Genomic DNA, 21,156 nt, shown 5'->3' with positions numbered 1-21,156 from the left:
AAAGATTTTTTTTGCAACAGGATTTGCAGAAAATAAGTATAAAGAATAAAATCGAAAATTATTAAAAATTTATTTGTGGAACATTTAACAACACCATACAAAATTAATACTTGGAAATATAAATCGTAAAACAAGATCCTTGCTACAGTCAACTTTTTCAAACCTTTAAATAAAAAGTAAGGAAAAATAAATGGCGTCTAATATCTTCAAGTCTTGTGAAAAAAAGTGATTTTAAAAGTATAGTTCTCTCTAAAATAAAATGTACAACATATTATATTATGTATGGACAGTCACACACAATTAATGATATTCACAATGATGTCCACAGCCCGTGGGACAGAGTGTGTTTTTCTCTAACCATTCTGACAAATGTTCTATATGCCCTCCATGCCCACATCCCTGACACCAAACAAATAGGCCTTTAACGACCCTATGACAAACAGCGCATTGATTAGGAAAGGTTTGACATCGGTTACACCACATGGGATTACGGTTGAGAGCCTTAGAACAATTTGTACAGTTAATGAAGTAGGTTGTGGAGAGTTGACTCATTTGGTAGATGCCGGGTTGAAAGGAACATAGGTTAATTATCTGAAAATAGATCAAGGATAAATGTTAAGTAATATTGAATATTTTTCATATCTACGAAGTCTGATCAAAAAGAAACAGTTACTTCTTAATTCAGAATTCAATTATCAGATCTATAATTTTATTCGAGTAAAGAGTTACCCTGCATGGCTCGGGCCCAGGAAGGAGCGGGAAATCACATAGATAAAATGGTCAATATTATTTCTTCTTAATGTTTTAACCCCTTCCGAGCGGGCGAGCATTATGGTAATATATGTATTATGATAATAATAATGAGTAAAACGAAAGACAAAATAGGAAATAAAATTAGTCACGTCGTTACTTCTGTTGTATCACGCAAATTTTCCCCGAAAAAGAAACAGCAAAAAGGGTCAAAATCTACTTTCGCGTCAAATTTTTTCATCCTGACCAAAAAAAAATCTATTACTAAGCAAAAATTACTTAATTTTGGGGGCTACACCCCCTCCGCCTACCCCCCCCCCTCCGCGGACGCCATAATAAAAAAACTAATTTGAGAATCGAATAAGAATTAAATTCGGAATTAGAAAATATCGGATTTTTTTGTATCAAAGTAGTATATTATTTCTTTTAGTAGTTTATTTCTTTTCAGAGTTTTAAAAAATACAACTACAGTCAAATCCAGCTGTAATAAAACTATATTCAGATTCTAAGTTCTCTCTGTCAACATTTTTTTAATACATAAAATACTTCGCAATGAAGAAAAATGAATTTATAGGTCAGTATAAAGTAAACGTTTACCTCTTTTTTTTTGTTTTTTGGTATTAAATTTATAGGAATTAATGAGCTTAATAATATTAGGATAAGTAAAAAGTTTTTAGTGTTTTTCACTAGATATCTTTATTGAGATATATCTAACAATTAATACATTGCATCAAAAAAAAAAAAAAAAAAAAAGAAGCTTGAAGTATGCTTAAAGGTAAAGGGTACATTTAACAAAAAGTTCATTTACAATTTTGTGTTTGTGAAGCCAGTTGTGCGTAACAGCGTTCGAAAATGGAAGTTCAAAAATAGAAAATTCGATAGATTCTTCACTACGACCAAGGTGGAAATGTGGAGCAGGCGGGCAAAAAAAATTGTGCTGTTTATGGACCCAATAAAGTATCGAATGCAACAGCGAAGCGGTGGTTCCAACGATTCTGTTCTTTTAATATGGACGTCAAAAATGTCGATAAAATAATAAAAATCGTCGAGTTGACCTGCATGTGAGCACTTATTCTATTCCTCAGGAACTGAAAATTAGCCTTTGAACCATCTTAATCAAATAATCCTAACTATGTTAATTTTATTATCAAATCTGAGCGAAAAAACGGTCAAAACTTTTTACTTCATCTATTATTAATGAAAGTGTACAATTAATTGAAGAATCCAAAGAGGTATTGACAATTAAAAACACTTTGTAATTAATCTCGACAGTTTAAAATTTATATATCATATTTCTTCAAGCAACAATTATAAATAACTTTAAAATATTAACTACTCGAAGGTTTAACTTTATAACAAATTATGTACAACCCCCACCCTCCCAAAAGAAAACGCCGATAAAGAAAGCAAATATTCAACTCCATTTAAATATTTTGTCACTCTTTTGAAAAAAAGACTCAATCATTTTTAAGCTCTTGTAGGGAAGAAACAAAACAGCAGGCGTCTTTTTGGGAGGGGCTTGGTTTTTGGAAAAATTTTAAGAAAAAAAGTGCTAGATTAAATTTCAAATATTAAATTTTTGGAAAAAAATTTCACAAATCCATAGCTATTCTCCAAAAATTAAATTTTTTGGATTTTTTTCTTCAAAAATCCTTACTTCTTCACAACAGAAATTTTTTTTGAAAATTAATCTTTTTTTAAAATATTCCAAAAATTCACAATTGTTCTTAAAAAAATTTCAAAAATCCATAGCTATTCTCCAAAAAAAAAAATTTATGGATTTTTTTTCAGAGATCCTCAGCTATTCACAAAAAATAAAATACTTTGAAAAAAATTTCAAAAATTAAATTTCCATTTTAAATTTTTTTGAAAAAAAAAAATCATATATTAATTTTTTTGAGAAAAGTTTCAAAAATTTATAGTTATTCATAGAAAATTTAATTTTTCGAAAAAAAAATAGAAAAATTCAATTTCAAATATTAAATTTTTTATTAAAAAGCAAAAAAACTTCTTAATTTGAGGGGGGGCGGGGGCAATAACCCTTCCAGCCCCCCCTTGCAGACACTCCTGAAGAGGCTGAAGTTTCATTTCCTTCCACGATTGGTTTTATGAAAAAATGATTTTGATCTAGTCTTACTCCATGTACTAAAGTTTGAGTTTGTATGTTTGTCAAAAATTCTAGGGTACTCCCGTCATCCCTGTCGTAGAACCTAATTATGGGCTGTTAACACAAACGCAAGCAATAATGATTTTTCTCAAAATTGAGTATGGATGACATTTGTATTCTTCCACGAAAAAGTACTTATCATACATTAGTTATTGAGAGGCGAGAGCCAAGCTCAAAATATCGTGTTTACATATGGTTTTGTTATTTTTGTACAAACAAAATATGTGACAGGGGAATAATTATGCGTTCATACATGTGTTTGTATATAATCAACCCATGAATTGACAAATATTCTTATCGTTTTTGTATGTATCCAGCCTAATGCAAAATTAATGTATCTATACACATATATATAAAGTTATGCGTATATCACTTTGAAGTAGTCACTTGAGAAACTGAATATTATATTTCTTTTAAAAATAGACATACTGCAGCAATAACGAAACAAAAAGGCAATAACTCTAATTGAAACGGATGATGAATAGTTGATAATAGTGTATGTAGGAGTGCAAGATGTCACACTTTATAGTTGATACGATATTATTTACTTACCTCAGTCGCTTTATTATACATTTGAAATTGATGAAGAAGGTCTATATAGGCACTAAACCAGTTTTCAAGGATTGAGTCTTGAATCAATCCTCCAATTCGATCATGTCCCAGAACTAAGTATATAGAAACAACGGTTTGAACATCTCCTCTCTCAGCGTAAAACACTAATGTATCCTTTACAATAGGCTTAGGTGACCAAACAGGGAATAGGCTGAGAGTATCCACTTTTAAGTACTCAAGAGAATCATTATTCGACTCAGGAACGGCAACAGAATGTACGTTATCGTCAACTCCAGAGGATTCTTCCCCATGTTGTTGAAGATACTCTTCTGATTCAGCATGATTTGTTGATGCTTTCATATCATGTCGGGGATCAAAAGCCTCACTAAATTGAATTATACATAAATTGATCAATTCTTTACTTTTAGAATTTCAGTACATTTATGTAAATCCCGAAAAATTGGTTGATTCGGGAAAACTTATGAAAGTTAATATTTTTCAAAAATTTAATACCACTTTTATACCGAGTGGTCCATTAAAATCTGAACACTTTGAATTTTAAACTTCAACATAATATAATGTATTAATTAACAATAGAATTTCAACAAAATCAATACTATAAATATATGTGTGTCTGAGCTCTCTTAATCATAAATGTAGCCACCCTTAGCGGCAATGATTGCTTCCAGGCGGCGTCGGAAGACCTGGTACCCACAGCAAGATGTAGTGCTCTGTCATGACATGCCAGTATTGGCTGACAATGGCTTTGAGGAACTCGGAGTTTGGATGACGGACATTGCAGGTCTTCCCCTCGATGTGCACCCAAAAGGTGTAGTAGCGGGTTTTGCCATCAGGTTCAAAAAGTTCAAAAGAACTCATAAGACATTCAATAGCTCAGGGTGTTTTTTGTTGTTGTTTTTGTAACTAATTGTTTATGCTTTGATATATCGAAATATGAATTAATTTCAATCACTCAACCCTCATTAATTATTGAATTAGTAAGTGTTCAGATTTTAATGGACCAACATGTGACCCGTCAACACAAAAGTATGCTAAAATTATGTTTCTAAAAATGAGTCCGGAATACAAAAGATCGTCCATTTTGATCAAAAAAATGATTATGATAAAAAATATCTAATATTTAGGTCAGTTATTGGCTTTGATTTCAAATTTCTGGGATGAATTGCCATAACCAAGAATGGCCATATAGAGGTCGAATTAAGTCTCATAAATCAATTGAAGGCTTTAACCTACAGATGTTATTCTTGGGTATGTCAATTCAACCAAGAAATTTGAATACAAAGCCAATAACTGACGGAAATATTTCTATAAAATATTGGGTTGTATTGATTTTTGTTCAAGATTGATTTTGTGTTAACTCACCACACATTTATATTACGTCAGTGACATGATAGCCGAATTTGCTTAGACAGTACTACTATTATTAATTTATTATAATGATCTTCTTTTACTAGAAAAACTACGTAATTTATACTCAGTCACCATTGCACTTAAAATTGAACATAATGATTTTAATAACTATTGAAATGAGGCATGTAATTACGAGTAAATAAAAGCAAAATACTTATTAAACTAACAAATACATAAATTCATGTATCCATCAAAATTAATTACCAGGGTAGTGTCCAGTCAATCATATCGGACTTATACGAATTGTCGACAGCAATGAGCTGATCAACACATAAGCTCGAAAACTCAGAGTCTCCAAAGAAATCTCCAGATAATTTTTGCCCACTCGCAATATTACTCAGAGTTTTCTCGTAGCTGTCTTCATTGTCATCATCTGAATCTGACTCCTCTTCGCTGTTATTGTAATTATTGTTGTAACCTCCAGAATTAAATCTTTCGTTTCCACTTCCTGTTCTACTACAGACTTGATTTGTATTTGATAAGTTCGATAAACCCAATGGATTGCCACTACTACGACTATTCTGAAAACTACTTCCTGAAATAATGAAATAAAAATACCTAATGTTTAAAATATTATAAGAATGAAATCCTCAATTTCAATTAAACTAAAAAATAACTTTACATATTTATTAATCAATATTATAAAAGTTTTATACCTGAGCTATAATGACGAGTTCTCGTTTCATTGAGTGGGGGTTTATCCGTATCCGTTTCTGGTTCATCTGTTCCAACATCATCTTGGGAACGCAAATTTGTATCTTTTTCATCAAACAAATTACACTTAAACAGTATTTTTAAAGATAACCATGTCTGTGCTACATGGAAACGGTTTAAGCTTTGTGCAACACTAGAATTATGGTCACATAATTTATCCAAGGAATCCCCTAAAGGAAATCGATCAGTTTAGCAAAAAATATATCAGGATTAACTTTCATAATACCACTAAGCAGGTACTTTTCGGCAGATGTCAAGAAATAGTTCATTCCAGTTATTTCTAAAGGAGACTCGTTCGACACTTTATTTTGGTAGGTGCGAAGTTTACTTTCTGGGGCTACAAAATCATCTCCACCAAGACTTTGAGATGATTTTCTGAATATTCAAAAAAATGAAAGTTATAAAAAATTTCATAAATAGTATAAAATAAAACCTTACTTAAATAAACCTCCCATTTTTGATCCATTTACACCGATCGATGTCTGTGATGTAGAAGGAAAAACAGATGTTAATGACAATTTACTTTGTTTTTTTTTGTGAGGGAATGCATGAGTTATATCACCGTAAGTGTTAATACAAATTCCAACAGGATTTGCCCTCTCTGCTGGTTTATTGGCGGTATTAAAATTGTGAAGGCACAAAAACCCATCCTAGAACATGAAATATAATTAATGATACATATCTATTTCTAATTACTCTAGTTTATAGATTCAATCAAAGCTATAGCCAAGAGCGTACTTAATTGTGCTTAATACTATTTTATCAAAAAAATATAACTTTTATATGTCCTACCTTACTAGATGATAAAATAAAATTTGGATCGGTATTTTTCCAGATAATGGAAGTTGTAGTATCTTTATGGTAATCAAACGTTGCATAGGGCAAATAGGGCCGCCGAACATCCCAAACATTGATAGTAAAATCTATAGGAGACAATGCTGACGATGCCAATTGATTCTTGGATTTAGGCCGCCATTTGACTTTTCCAACAGGCCCTATGGTTCCGATGAAATAATCACAGGTAGCCTTAGCTGGTCCTGTATCCCAGATTTTGATTGACTTGTCTCTACCGGCTGTTGCAAGTGTATTACGAATTTCAGGATGCCAATCACATCCGAATACATAGCCATCATGTGCTGGCCACTGTTTTTCACATTTATCAGTTTTCCTCAAGTCCCAAAGTTGAACTCTACCATTATCCGAAACTGATGCAAATTGATGGGTGTTGTGAGGATTGAACTGTACATCTCGAACCCCCTCTGTGTTAGAGAAAAATTGAGAAATAGATTCCAGACTTCTAATATCAAAGAGTTTTACAATCCCTTCATGGCTCCCACTGAGTAACCATGAAGGCTCGCTAGGATGAAAGGTCACTTTATTCACTGTCCTTTTATGTTCTTGAAATACATGCTCCTGCTTTGATCGTCCAACTTTACCTAAATTCCACAAAACGATGGCACCGTTTGCAGCGGCAGATGCAATCAGATTTTCATCATTTCGACTCCAAGCAACATCAATACATGAGTAATTCAAACAGATGTTTTTTGAAGGCTTCAAATTGATTTTTTCAATAAAACCAACGTCATTATCAAGATTGTATACTTTTATAAGAGATTTGCCTGCAATTACGACGGCATCGTTGTCTGAATTTAAATCTAAAGAATATACAGGTCCATCATTTGATACTTGAAACATTGCCATTGCTGTTTTTAAATAAAATGACTCAAAAAACAGATTCTTGAGAATCTGTTTTTTCTAGGTGATATTTCAAGAACTGCTCCTCCAAATCTTTAAATTGAGATTCAGAAGCTTCAGGAAGATTGATCACTTTTTTAGCTTCAATTAATTCTTCTCTTTTCTCTAATGGGAAATGTGATACGTATTTCTGATAAAGTTGAGGTCGGACATCAGAGAAATCTCTGACCATATGAGCAACTACAACAACTCCATTATCTCGACAATTAACTTCTCCAAGTATTTGAACAATTGAGCCAACTCTAAGTAACTCCGCTACTGTTTCCTTCAAAATTAACCTGAAAATAAATATTAAATTAATGTTAAGTGTAACCTTTTTTATTACTCATGAGTTCAACTTAAAACAATCAATACATTTATTAGATTGATTCGAGCATAATCAATGTGTGCTTTAGCTAAAAATTCAAATTGTATTCAAGTTATAAATAATTATATTAATCCACAGTTCAGTAATGTTCAAAAAAGAGGTTGCGCGTACTTAAAGTCAACTTCAAGTTGAGAATGAACTTCTTCTGCAATGGATGATAACTTAAGAATTTCCTCCACAAGACTCCGTTCAGAAATTTTACCATAGACACGAACATTTACGAGTCCATACAAACGATCACCCTTGAGGGACGTAACTTCTTCCAGAGATGTAGGCCGATACGCCTTCTTCATTCGTATTCTTATAGTAGTTTTCTTAATATTATTACCATTGATGTTTGATGTGTTTTTCTTCCTGTCAAATATAACGAAGAGAAGATTAGTATTACAACGGTCTTGGTGCTACATTGTTTATTTCAGATAACAGGCTCTTTAGCAGCTGTTCTTTATTATGATTTTTGTAGGTACGTACTTTTTGTAGGCAAAAGAAGTACTCCTAAATTCATAACCATAGAGTGATACGTCACACTAACACAGCATTTAACTTTGAGGTATTTGTTTCCTTCTACTGAGGTTGAATTAAATTTATATCTTCAAATCCATGAAATGATAATTAATTGGGTTCAGAGTAGCGTGTCTTGAAAGTTATTTGTAGGCATACGAATACGAAATAAACCTCTTTTACTTCTACATACTTGATATTATTATTTGTTATGTTCCTTGTGTGTTAATTCGACTGATTACAATTCATCCAAAGTGGACAATGTATATATATGTTTTGTTTGAATAAATTTTATTTTAGAATTTGAAAACTTAACATGTATTACTAATATAATAATAATACTATCAGTTCAGTGTCTATGGGTTGATCGTTGAAAAGCTGCCTATGAATTTTTGTACCCTGATGCTGTAATTGTTGTTTCAATGTACCTTATCTAAAGTTTTGTATTATATTTATCAAAAAAGATTGAAACACATTTTAGAAAAGGTTATTATTGATAATGGAGATTAAAGACAATGACGGGTCCAAGTCTTACGGTTTTAACCTTCAGTTTTTACACCGTTTTTGGCATTTACAGTCTCTTATATTCACGGATCGAATAAATATCGGTCTTGCAATAATCATCCTACTTATATGCTCACTGGAACAATTAGTAATGTATAAAATTGGTATGATACCTGGTCAATTTATTCGTGCTTTGGTCTCAGAAGATGAATCCAAGTTTGTCAGAGCAATTGTACTATCCCTTATCATTGTATGCTTCATGACACTCGTTCTCAGTGCTCGGATTCTAACATCAGAACTATTATCTGTTTCATGGAGACGTTCACTCACTCGGTAAATAAAAATAATTGAACCTATTATATAATTTATGGGGAACAAAGTTTCCCGCACTTTTAAAGCTTTGGATGGGAAATTATAATGAATAGTGGAAATTTGATTGCAGGTGTTTACATTCTCTATATTTTTTCAATACGGGTTTTTATACACTTAAGTTGGACAATCCGGATCAACGCATTGCCTCCGATGCTGAATGCCTTGTAAGTATTTATGGCCAAATTCTCAGTGAGATTCTATTGTCACCCTTTGTGATATCTTATTACATATACGACTCATACAGAGGTCGTGGTTCAGGGCCGTATGGACCCTTGATAATTTTTGGATTTTTCTTGTTTGGAACATTCATCAATAAGACCCTTTTAACTCCGGTTGTGAACTCAGGGGTTGAAGTAAGATCTAAAGAAGGGGATTTTCGATTTAAACATGCTGAAATACGAAGTCAGTCTGAATCACTTGCTTTTTTGGGTCAAATGGGGTCCTTTGCTGAAGCGAGCAGGGTTGATCATTTGTTGGAAATTCTTTGTGAAGCACAGAGGAAATTAGTTTTGGCAACTTATAGACTAAATTTAGCAACAAATTTTTTTGACTATGGTGCTTCCATTATAAGCTACTTAATCGTTGGTATTCCAGTCTATAATGGCTTTTATAAAGGATTGAATGTGGAGGAACTATCAGGCATAATTTCTGAAACAGCCTTTGTTAACATTATGCTTATATCAAAATTCTCCAGGTAATCTGTAAAATAATCCCAATACATAATTCATTGGAAATTGTTTATTATAGATTGGTTGATCTGGCTGGCAAAGTAAGTCGATTAGCATCTGTGACACATCGAGTCGCCGAATTTGTTGAAAAATTATCTCAAGAAAAAATAAAGGATTTGAAGGATTTTGACAATCATGCAGAATCGAGTCCTTTGCTTATGAATGATAGTGATGATTCATCTGTATCTGATGAAACTGTTTTAACTTTATCTAATTTAAGTATTGGGCTACCGGATATATCAAGAAAAACTTTAGTTTCTAATCTTAACCTTGAACTCAAAATAGGTGACAATCTTTTAATAACGGGTTCTAGTTCATGTGGAAAAACAAGTTTACTGAGAGTTCTTCGAGGTTTATGGAATGAAAAGTCTGGATCATATAAATTTGGGAGAAAGAATGTCATATTCATCTCTCAAAAACCTTTTTTCACAAATGGTTCGTTACGTCGTCAAGTAACATATCCCTTAGAAGTGGTTTCATCAGTGTCACATGATCAGTTTGATATTTGGATAAAAATGAAGCTAATCAAGTTCGGTTTGGGAGATTTGATTGATAGAGTAAATGGTAATTTAGATGCTGAACCAGATAAAAGTTGGTCTGAAATTTTATCACCTGGGGAGACACAGAGAATGGCAATTATTAGATCTTTGTTTCATTCTCCAGAAATTCTTATATTAGATGAAGCAACTTCGGCTTTATCTTTAGATATGGAAGAACTTTGTTATCGTGAAGTATCCTACAACAATTTAATTACATTGATAAGTGTAGGACATCGAGATTCATTGAAGAAATTTCATTCTAAACATTTACAAATACTATCTGAAGGACAATATTCACTTCACGAGATATAATGTTTATATAGAAAATCGACTGATCTCTTAGTTATTTGGAAGTTAACATGGAATTTTCATAAAATATCATATAGAAAAGTTTTTTTTATCATTAATAATTTAGAAATTGATTTCATATAGTTGCTTAAGCGTCAATAATTTTTTAATATATCTAACAAATGTAGCCTGTCAACAAAAAAACAGGCTAGAATGATTATCAATATAGAGTGTGGATTTGACAAATTATGGTCAATTTCTATCAACAAATTATTTTTATTACCCCTTGGGTGCATCGCAAATTGCACTTTAAGTAGCCAAAAATGATAGATTCTATTTAAAAGGTCATAAGGGGCCAAACTAAGTCTTTTAAATCAAATAAAGGTTCTAAACCATAGCCCTAGAGTATTTTAACTCATCCCACAAATTAGAATACAAAGCCTATAATTTACTCAAATATGTTTATGAAATATTGGGATTGATGTACATATTAATGATGTAAAAAGTCATTTAGGTTTAACTCAATTTCTTGATTTCCGTTCAAGATTGTATTTATACCGACACACCACTATAGCTCATTTCCAAAATATTCCGATAAATTAAAGGTTGCGTGATGTACATAATAAGATTTATAAATATAATAATAAACAAAATGAAAAAATTTATTCTAATTTTGCGGGTACGTACTTGCATAATACAGCTTCTAGTATAAACTGAACTCTGAAAAATAAAAACTGCTCCAAGAATGGCTCTTCCTCCACCTGCCCCGCCAAAAAGAGTTGCAACTTCAATCGACTTTCGGCGTTATTGGAAGACTTACGTTGTTGGGATTCTACTATTATCAGGAATTTCATTCGCATCTTATTATCAATTTCGATACAAGAATACATTATGTGAATCAAAAATAGCTTCAATTCAAGGCATCGATAAAGTTAAATCAAGTGGTCTTGCATCGGATAGTTTTACGAAAAAAGATAATAATTAATGTACTTCATTACTGTGTAATTCTCTTTGTTCAATTTATTGTTGATTATTTTGTTTTTTTTAATTTTTGTGCAAGATGATGTGTTCAATTGACAATTTTTTAGTTAATTTAAATGTATGTAGTTACTGAATTTAGACAATATATTTTTATTGAATCATTAAGAAAGAAAATTTTTGATTATTAACAAAATAATAGTATTGGATGAGTATTAGTTGAATATATTTATTTCACAAAAATTATTACTAAAGCTGAAATAACTGCATGTTAAATCATAAAAACGCTCTTGGAATGTAATATCCTTGCGGGAATGTTGAACTTGTCAGTAATATTCATTTTTATATACACATTATATTATCATTTTATATTTGAGAAAAAGAACGATTAAAAAAATTGAATACCCAATATGTTGATAGTTTAGGCCTTAATGAATGAAAGGATTTATTTCTGGAGTGTAGTCTTCTTATACATAGATATATTAATTTCTGTAGTGCCTAAAGATATTTCCAAGAATATCGCTTTTGAATCATTGTCTCAAGTCCCATTAGCATAACTGAAATCACAATGAGCAAAGCCCCAATAGGATCTGTTACATGGAAGGGCATGGCTACTTTTGAGAACAAAGTAGCTTGTAGAATGTAGTTTGCTATGACTTCAAAACTTCTGAAAACCATTGCACGTGCTGGTGAAATGAATCTGAGAGGAAATAAGGATTAAAAGTGTACATAATTATTTGAAGATGTAAGGCCTTACTTTAGAGCTATAGTCATGACAATATTTCCGATGATACCTAATGTCACTATGGTTGCAGTATAAACCCATTCTAGAGGTGAAAAGTTAAAAATATTTCCACTGTACACATTTGAAGAGTGTAGAAATGGTATATTCATTCCTAAGTTATGATAAGGAAAATATTAAGAGCTAAAAATAAATGTTTGAGTCTTTAAAAAAATTACCAATTAATGATACAAAAAGTGCGCCGACTCCAAACCAAAACGTTAAAACCAAAAAAGGTACATGTTTACATTGCCTGTTGAGAATAGTGATAATTGCCGACAATATAGGCACTGTCCAAGCACAAATAGTTCCAAAAAAATTTCCGGTTTCGTTGTGGAGCTTAGATCCTAATGTTTCTGGAGGAAAGAGAGCTGGAGGCCGACAAAGAAGAAGAACTCCCACTATAATAATTGTACTGACAGATATCCGAAATAAACCAAAATGTTCATTCAACATGCAAGATGAAAACAGCATGGTGAAGAATGGAGCAGAAAAGAATATTGCAGATGCATCACCTTCATAAAAAAATCGAATGAGAGATAAATGTTTTTCGAGAAGTAACTATAAATTACCTAAAGCTATATGTTTGACTGCTACAAACAAACATAATAGCAAAACCCCTCCCATGAATCCTTGAGCATAAATCCGTGATCTAGATCCAGTAGGACCTATAGGATTATAACCACACCAAAAGGATAGTCCTCCAATAACAATCAGCTGGGATACGGCACGAACAAAGAGCAAATCCCAAAAATTGAGATTTGGAGCATATTTTTGTATGACATTGGCTGATGTGAATGTTATTCCAGCAAAAACGGATAATAAGGTGCCAATTAAATATGTGTGATTAGTTATGCTGGACGGAAGAGCCTCTTCTCCTGGTGGAATGTAGTCATTCTCCAAGGCGGAATCAATTCGTTCATCATGAGTACTATAGCTTGTTGGAGTCAATTTAGTATCATCTCCTCTATAGCATGATTCTTCATCATTTTTCAAGAGATTCGTTTTTTCGTCCACCATATTCAATCCTTCGTCTTAATTGAATAACTATAAAAGATTACAACGGAGAGTGGATTGGGAAATTAATATAAATGTAAGAAATACAATTTTACCTAAACTAATACTAGAACAGACAAATACGAAATGAATCTGTTTGAAAAAAAAATATATCCTTCGTTATCAGGAAGAAGTTAGTTTGCAGTTTGTGTTTAAAAATAAGTTTCTTTAACTTTAAGATTATACATATACAATATATGTAATATCCGTGAGGAATTGATTATTATCATACTGAAAAATGGAAGGAAAAACAATAACATTGTGGCCATAATTGACATACCCAATTAATATACCATTCGAACACTTCAAACGAACTATCATCTATATTCACATTGATATCAATAATTATTATTTAGTAATTTGAATATCTTAGGCTGGTGAGTTGTTTGACACTAGAGTGTTTACTAATATTGAGAATTCTATGTTATTAACTTGATTTCATCTTTAGATATACCTGAAATTTTTTCATGGTTTCAACATGGGCGCATACTTTTGTGTCAATGCACATATTAGATTTGATAATTCAAGGGCGTCTGCAGGATGATATTTTGGGGGGACTCGGTTTTACGGAATTAATTAAAATTTGAAATATTAAATTTTCTAGTAAAAAGTAACAATTCCTAAATTTAAGGGGGGTAAATACAGCAATTCCGCCCACCCCCTGCAGACACCCTTCTATAACAAACTAATTTATTTCCTTAAAAATGTTAATTTACATCATCAGGTTCAACTTTTTCCATACTCAAACGACGCATTAACAACATTTCGTGTTCACCACCAAGGTTAATAATTCAATCTAATTTCCAAATGTGATGTTTTTATGGATCGAAAGAAGATTAAACAAGTTAGCAACTTAACATTGAATCCTGAATATTATATATAGCCTATATAATTTAATGACAAAAGTTATTTATTACCAATGATTATTTACATATGTTATATTTCACGAATGATAAAAGTTTTTATATAATATACGCAAAGGTAAAAAAAGTATAAAAATAGCATGGTTCAGATGGGAAGTACACATAAGTACTAATCAAAATATTCAATATCTGGTGTTTGACTGAATTTGATATTGTAATAATGAGATCGGACAACTTGTAGAGCATAAATATTTAGAGACATCCACGTCCAGCATAAAATAGCGGCCATTATTACTTCCAAATAGATATAGTATCCAAAGATAAGCCAGAGGCCAAACATTGCTTGAAAGGTAATAGCAATTCCTGTCAGGAAAAAAATATGTCATGACTCATGTAGAATAGAGAAGATTAAAGAATATCTACCTAACGAAATCATCCATGGAATCATGAGACCTCGAATATTTGTACTAATACCAATTGCCAAAAGTATGGAAAACATACATAAAAACACGAAATAGAATATCGTGAACCCTCCAGAGGCTTCCAAATCCATTTTGGTTAGGTCGGTTTCAAAGAAGGGTAGGTAAACTTGTGATGCATCTCCACCCCGCATGACATAAATGGTGTGTACAGAACAAAATATGGATGCAAAGAACGTATAAAAGGCCGAGGCAAAACTCCCACTCCGTACATCTGGAAACCAGAAGCAAGGAGTCCAACATGACTGCAAATTTGGTGTCATTTCACAGATTTTTGAAATTGTTTATGTTAGGGCAACTGAGTTGTATACCTGTATCAACCATTATGGGGCAAGACAGGTAAGATAAGGCATATAGGTATTATGTATTTTTGATAATATGATGATGTCAAAGTTATATTATGAAATAGAATCTTTATTAGTCTTAGTTTTGTTAAATTGTATAGTTATAATGAAAATATAAATGTTGAAGATATGACTTATTTTTTATTCACTTTAAAGCCGTATTTTATGAAAATACTATCATGACAAATGTCTCTATCAAATCGGTATCCTCGATCAGCCAGAGTTCGAACTAGCTCCACTTTGCTTCCATCAAATATTTCACCCATGTGATTACTCTCTATATCCATTAGTTTGATATCCACATCCTCAAAAGGTATTGTTCGTAGAACAGGGAGTTCCGCCCCTTCTATATCTAAACTCAAATAATGAATCGCTGGATTTCCAAGAGCCATTATAATTGAGTATAGAGGGAAACACTGAACTCTTATTCTACGTCTATACACGGTGGGATCAAAATCATTTCCTGGAAGTCTATCTTTACTTCCAATAATACCCCCAAAAAGCCCGGAAGCATCAAACTCCACAATTTGTGGAGTCTTCTTTGTAGAAATACATCTGTTCAATAGCCAGGCTTTTCTTTGCTTTTGCTTAAGTATTGAAAAATAATCTGGATTGGGCTCGATAAGAAGTCCATTCCAACCACGACGAATTTCGTAGTGTAAAGAATTTGATATAACTTCACCATCAAATGCACCTGCCTCAATAAAGAAATACTTATCTTCAGAGTTTTTTGCATTAAGTGAATTCTTAAATATAAATCTATCAATTTGAGTGGGTTGACCGCATTGACCTTTATAGTTTAGTTGATCCAAAGGTACTGTGAAATTATAATCACTTGATTCGGACGGAGGGATAAGATACTTTTCTCTTATAATGGAAATGAGCTTTGGATCTCTAGAAAGGCAAAAATACAGTATAATTATTTAAGTCTAAAGTTACATACAATATATCACGTTTAGCCGATTCAATATATAGTTTAACCATTAAATTGTTTAGATAACAAACCTTTGGTCTAATTCATTTAGATTCCAATCTATTTCATAGGGCGTATCTATGTCATCTTTCCCCACTGAGTTAAGACATTCATCTTTGTTACAAAAACTGGCCTCGGATGATAAAAAATAAATACTTAAAACAAATGCTGCTGCATTCGATCCAATCATCATTACACTCTCGAACTCTCTTATCAAATGGTATTCAACAATCCTTTCCATTGGCAATGGAAAAAGCTATGTACATCTTTTACCTATCCACATATTATACACCTTTTTTATGCCCATCGCTATATTGCGTTCATTTAAGATATTATTAAATCAGCAAATTTTTAACTCGACTTCCAATTGCACTGCCTAACAAAAAAAGAATGCTCTGTGGTTCTGGGGAATAATTTAACCTTTTTCTAGTTTATGGAATTCAATTCTTTAATTAAAAGTTATTTTTGCAAGTAAAGTTATAGATTTACGATAAACCAAATCCCTCAACATTGGCGAGAGATCCACGGATTTGTAATTAATTCCACAGTTCATAAAAACATTATCACGGAAGATTAGATTGAAGACAAATATAAATCCCCAAGTAATAACCTTAGCTTGAACATGCTTAAAAATATGTTAAAACAGCTTGAATATTCATGCTATAAGATATTTACTCTACGTCATAACGTTATTAGAGAGATAATAATTATTTTATCCGTATCTGTATTCTTGGAAAAACATTTTTCTAATAATAGAAGGGATTTGTGCTTAATAATGGAATAAAATTAATAATTAACAATTCTTATTTTTCTCGGGGTTCAAAAACCACACCTATAATCAAAATTAATGTAAGATTCTTTTAAACTTAAGGTTCCATTAATATATACATATTTTGAATAATCTAAATCTCTTATTAAGAATCATTATACATATTTAAGTTAATTCTATTTCATTCTAAAAGACAATTCAATTATATGTAACAACTATAATGGTGGTACTTTGTTGGAATGTAATTTTTCCCTACAAGCATGGGTATTGTCGACTCATAAAATTTAAAGTCATCATAAAAATTAATGGAATATTAGTGGGCAAAAAAAGAAAGAGTTCTTAGAAATTAGTGATGGAGGTTAGTACTAGGTAAAAAGTATATATTATTTGTTAATGTCTAAGAAAAATTATCATAGCCAAATATTGAGCTAGATTAGGGGATACACTTTTATTTTTATATTTGAATATTCACATTGTCCGAATTTTAGCGTAAAGATAAATTGCAAATGACTATTTTATCAAATAATTATTTTAAAATAAATATATTTTAAGCCTTCCACTCCTGACCTCCACTAACACACACAAATATAGTTTTCTAGAACTATTAATAATATATAGTGATAATTAAAACATTGTTCATTCTAATTATCACTATCATTTCATTTTTATGTATTAAAATTATATAGTTATTATATATTTATAAGTACTATAACTGTGTCCATTTGAACTTTATAATCTGCCACATAATATTTTAGTATTTTTTATAAAAAGTAGTCAAGAATTACACAATTAATAAGTTCATCCTCCATGAAATAATCAATTTTTGCATTATTCTCTTCCACAGTAATGTAAATCCTTCATTTAAAATTATTCATCCCATTTTTTGGTTGCAACTTGTACAATTTTATTATATAAGTTCCAACTTGTAACACACCATATATAAATCCAAGAATATACCTACATAATATGCATTATAGAAAAAGTTTTTTCTCGATATGGAATTTTATAATGAGAATCTATTCAGGTCTCCCCTAAATGAATCAAAATACTCAGCTGCTGAAGCAGCTGCTATTTAACTATAAAGCTTTAATATGTACCATCTAGTTTTAAATGAACGGTGAAAAAAGAAGAAGAAAAAAAGAGATGTAGTGTTGTGACGTCAAACACATTATAATTGTTTATTATTTTGTTGAAAATAAAATAAAGTGAACATTTGTTTTTTTTTATTATTCTATTTAATATTAATATTATACCTACTAAAAATAAGTGATTTACTTACTTCGACCCTTGAATTCGGAGTCTTCAAGTTAGAATGAGTAATCAAGATGAAGTCAATTCAGACTTTTCAAGCTTCTACAAGGATTTAAAGGAGACAGAGAGTGCAGACTCGACCTTGACTGGAAAGGATCAAATAGCCCGACTTTTACGTCCTGGAGCAACTTATAGAAATCTTAATCCCTATGAGGTTCTTCAAGTCGATCCGCACACACCCATTGAGGAACTTCGCAAAAAATATAAAAGGCTCACTTTTCTAGGTATATAATACCTTTTGGGTTCTGTGAACCCAATTATTTCATTTTCAGTGTAGATAAACGCAGGGATTAGTCCATTTCTTATAAGAGATGTAGAATAATTTTAAGGCTCTTTAATGATCAGTTGTTCGTATGAGATCAATGTCAAGTATCCAGGTGTTTTTGCTGTGTATGAGACTTTTTAATCTCCATGTCACTCGCCTCTCTATAGAGCGTTTTCACGTTATATGCACATTGTGGATGTCAGCCGTTTTAGGGACATAAACAACAAAGTTTGAACACCCATTTTTCATGAATATTAATTAAGGAAAATAGTCAATTATTGGATGTAAAAAAAAAGACCAACAAATTATTGGATGTCAAAAAAAGAACAACAAATTATTGGATGTCAAAAAAAGACCAACAAGTTATAGAACATCATCCTTATTGTCTATCAAAATTGAATTCCTTTATTGCCTAGTTTTATTATATAATACATCTTACCTTCATATTGATCAAAATATGATACTCAATCTTTTTTTCATAATATTGATATAAATTAACTATTTCAATGGAAAGAATAAGATATTTTTCTCTATTTATAGAGCCTTCCTCATCCTTAAAAAAATCTAGGCATTTTTAGTACATATTCCTTTGATTTAATTAAAATATCAGTCTTAATCAGGCATCAAGTAGTATTTAATGCAGATGTTCAGTTTTTTTATTCTTAAATCTATTTGATGAAGTTTTATTGTAAATTTTATGTATTAAAAATATCAATTTTGATCCCCCTAAAAGGGTGTCTCCTTCAATTATGATGTCATTTATAACGTCAATGAAAACGCTTTATAAATTTTTATTTACTTACCAAAGCTTTATTAATGACCTCCTATATGTCGAATTCATATAGTTATTTTATGATGGGATGCATCGATTGTGAGCATATCACAGAATCACATTATGCTTAAATGGGCATAACTCAAACAAATTTACGCAATAATAGCTGCCTCTAATTCCACTTTCTGATAAGTACTTAAATGAGGTCTTCCGCGAAAATTCTAATAAGGTCCAGTTATAAGAAATCATTGGGGAAGGAATAAATTTGACTTTTTGTTAAATAAAAGGATCTAGATTGTTCTTTTTTAATTTTTAAACAAATTTTAATTAAGAATGTCCTAATAGGATGATATTGTGGTCTGTATATCAGTCCACCAATGAGTCATGTGTTCACATGGCAGGTTTTTTTATCTATGAAATATCTATTTGATTGAAGCCATTGTTGATTAATACCAATATTAATCAATGTGTCCAAACTTTTATCTAGTGTTTTACATTTAAAGTTATGAAATATGATAAATACGCTTTTACTTAATCTCTGATTGCTGCAATTAATTTATTGACCGTTTTTCTGGTCATGGGATTAAGCCTTTATCTGTGCTCTTGACTGAATGGATTTAATATTAATATTTTTTAACCGTTTCAGTTCACCCCGATAAAAACATAGATGATAAAGAAAAGGCACAAGCTTCATTTAATGCTGTAAAAAAAGCATTTAAAATGTTGGAAGAAGAAGATTCTCGAAAACAATGTGAAGAGATTGTGAAGGAGGCGGAAGGTCGAACAAAAATGCAAATGGACGAAAAGCGTAAGACTCTAAAGAAAGGTGAAACCATAGCAGAGGACGATCCTTCCTATTATAAAGTAAAATTGAAACTCCTACAGAATGAAATAGGTGTTAAATTTTTCGTTTTTTTTTAATTTCCAGCGAACGATCAAGATATTAATAGCTAAACTTTTTGCTGACCATGAGCGCAAACGACAACAACTCCAAGAAAAAGTGTCAGAAGAAGCGAGAAAAAAACGAGAAAGAGAGCTTGAAACTGCTGAGCGCAAGAATTTAGAAAAGGAGTATGCCAAAAACTGGGAAGAATCTCGGCAAGGTCGAGTCAATTCCTGGCAAGACTTCCAAACTGGTAAAACCAAAACCAAAAAGAAAAAAGAGAAAGCTCGCTACACACCCATGGGATTTAGACCACCCAAGACTAAGCCCGAATCTAGATAATTTATTGATTCCCTTGTTTATAGACTAAAATGGAAAAATACCATGCAAACAAATACAATAAAGGTATTGTTTTTTGTGAATATTCAATTGTTGCATTTTCTCAAAGCTCATCGCTAATCATCACCTTTTGATTAATGGACTTTAACGGATTTTATACTCAAAATTTGACTTATTCTTTATTTATACCACTACTACCTGAGTCAATTTAATATTTCTGAATCAGAAATATATATATGCATACTATATTCATTTTATGGGTACGAAATATATGTATTATTTGAAAATCTCGTCCAAACATAGCCATATTGTTATAGATGAAGCATACCTCAGTCAATATTGAATACTTCGTTTTAACCATATATGTAGATGTGGTATTATATATAAGCTATGTTTTTGTTGCCTGGCATTGGTCAACTGGGTTTTCCTATTTCCTTCTTTTTTTAACTCCTAGTGTTTTTGATATGTACTTAATCATTGTTGATGTAACAAGAAAATGTAAGAATAAAATTCTATAGTTAAATAGTAAATTTGATTCATTACTACATGATATTCATGATTTTTATAAAACTAATTGTAGTTCACCTCATTCGTTTTCTAAATAATTTAGTATATGTGCATTGTTAGTAGGACAGAAAGACTAAGATTGATCAAATTACTTGTTCTTTGAAGTTC

General features: G+C 31.4%; 5 protein-coding genes across 7 annotated transcripts; 2 read left to right on the top strand and 3 right to left on the bottom strand.

Moving 5' to 3' along the window:
* Positions 1 to 53: 53 nt before the first annotated feature.
* Positions 54 to 8,188, bottom strand: LOC121129624 (GATOR2 complex protein WDR24). 2 transcript variants are annotated; one of them, XM_040725349.2, is made up of 8 exons: positions 7,848 to 8,188; positions 6,407 to 7,647; positions 6,053 to 6,264; positions 5,841 to 5,989; positions 5,557 to 5,784; positions 5,105 to 5,435; positions 3,470 to 3,854; positions 54 to 591 (listed from the first exon to the last, which is right to left on the bottom strand). In XM_040725349.2, the coding sequence occupies exons 2-8, from the start codon at positions 7,313 to 7,315 to the stop codon at positions 301 to 303; spliced, it is 2,505 nt and encodes an 834-aa protein (XP_040581283.1). In that variant the 5' UTR covers positions 7,316 to 7,647; positions 7,848 to 8,188; the 3' UTR covers positions 54 to 300. The 2 variants fall into 2 exon arrangements, with proteins under 2 accessions (XP_040581283.1, XP_040581284.1); XM_040725350.2 differs by having other exon boundaries at positions 7,695 to 7,849.
* On the top strand, positions 8,189 to 10,914 carry LOC121129625 (lysosomal cobalamin transporter ABCD4). Its single transcript, XM_040725351.2, has 3 exons — positions 8,189 to 9,074; positions 9,184 to 9,807; positions 9,861 to 10,914. Exons 1-3 carry the CDS (start codon positions 8,737 to 8,739, stop codon positions 10,690 to 10,692), a joined length of 1,794 nt encoding a protein of 597 aa, XP_040581285.1. The 5' UTR covers positions 8,189 to 8,736; the 3' UTR covers positions 10,693 to 10,914.
* Positions 10,915 to 11,861: 947 nt separating this feature from the next.
* LOC121129627 (solute carrier family 35 member G1) lies at positions 11,862 to 13,907 on the bottom strand. 2 transcript variants are annotated; one of them, XM_040725354.2, is made up of 6 exons: positions 13,777 to 13,907; positions 13,540 to 13,714; positions 13,000 to 13,474; positions 12,607 to 12,942; positions 12,404 to 12,542; positions 11,862 to 12,346 (listed from the first exon to the last, which is right to left on the bottom strand). In XM_040725354.2, exons 3-6 carry the CDS (start codon positions 13,445 to 13,447, stop codon positions 12,145 to 12,147), a joined length of 1,125 nt encoding a protein of 374 aa, XP_040581288.1. In that variant the 5' UTR covers positions 13,448 to 13,474; positions 13,540 to 13,714; positions 13,777 to 13,907; the 3' UTR covers positions 11,862 to 12,144. The 2 variants fall into 2 exon arrangements, with proteins under 2 accessions (XP_040581288.1, XP_040581287.1); XM_040725353.2 differs by lacking the exon at positions 13,540 to 13,714 and having other exon boundaries at positions 13,764 to 13,907.
* A 1,311-nt stretch (positions 13,908 to 15,218) lies between these two features.
* LOC121129628 (protein Star) lies at positions 15,219 to 16,781 on the bottom strand. Its single transcript, XM_040725356.2, has 2 exons — positions 16,175 to 16,781; positions 15,219 to 16,063 (listed from the first exon to the last, which is right to left on the bottom strand). Exons 1-2 carry the CDS (start codon positions 16,381 to 16,383, stop codon positions 15,304 to 15,306), a joined length of 969 nt encoding a protein of 322 aa, XP_040581290.1. The 5' UTR covers positions 16,384 to 16,781; the 3' UTR covers positions 15,219 to 15,303.
* A 1,209-nt stretch (positions 16,782 to 17,990) lies between these two features.
* LOC121129629 (dnaJ homolog subfamily C member 8) lies at positions 17,991 to 21,004 on the top strand. The gene is made up of 3 exons (XM_040725357.1): positions 17,991 to 18,446; positions 19,906 to 20,123; positions 20,188 to 21,004. The coding sequence occupies exons 1-3, from the start codon at positions 18,224 to 18,226 to the stop codon at positions 20,482 to 20,484; spliced, it is 738 nt and encodes a 245-aa protein (XP_040581291.1). The 5' UTR covers positions 17,991 to 18,223; the 3' UTR covers positions 20,485 to 21,004.
* The last annotated feature ends 152 nt before the right edge of the window (positions 21,005 to 21,156 follow it).

This window comes from Lepeophtheirus salmonis, chromosome 14 (assembly GCF_016086655.4).
Source record: "Lepeophtheirus salmonis chromosome 14, UVic_Lsal_1.4, whole genome shotgun sequence".
In the NCBI taxonomy this organism is placed as follows: domain Eukaryota; kingdom Metazoa; phylum Arthropoda; class Copepoda; order Siphonostomatoida; family Caligidae; genus Lepeophtheirus; species Lepeophtheirus salmonis.
Note: the sequence above shows the minus strand (reverse complement) of the source record. Positions and strands in the feature narration are given on the sequence as shown.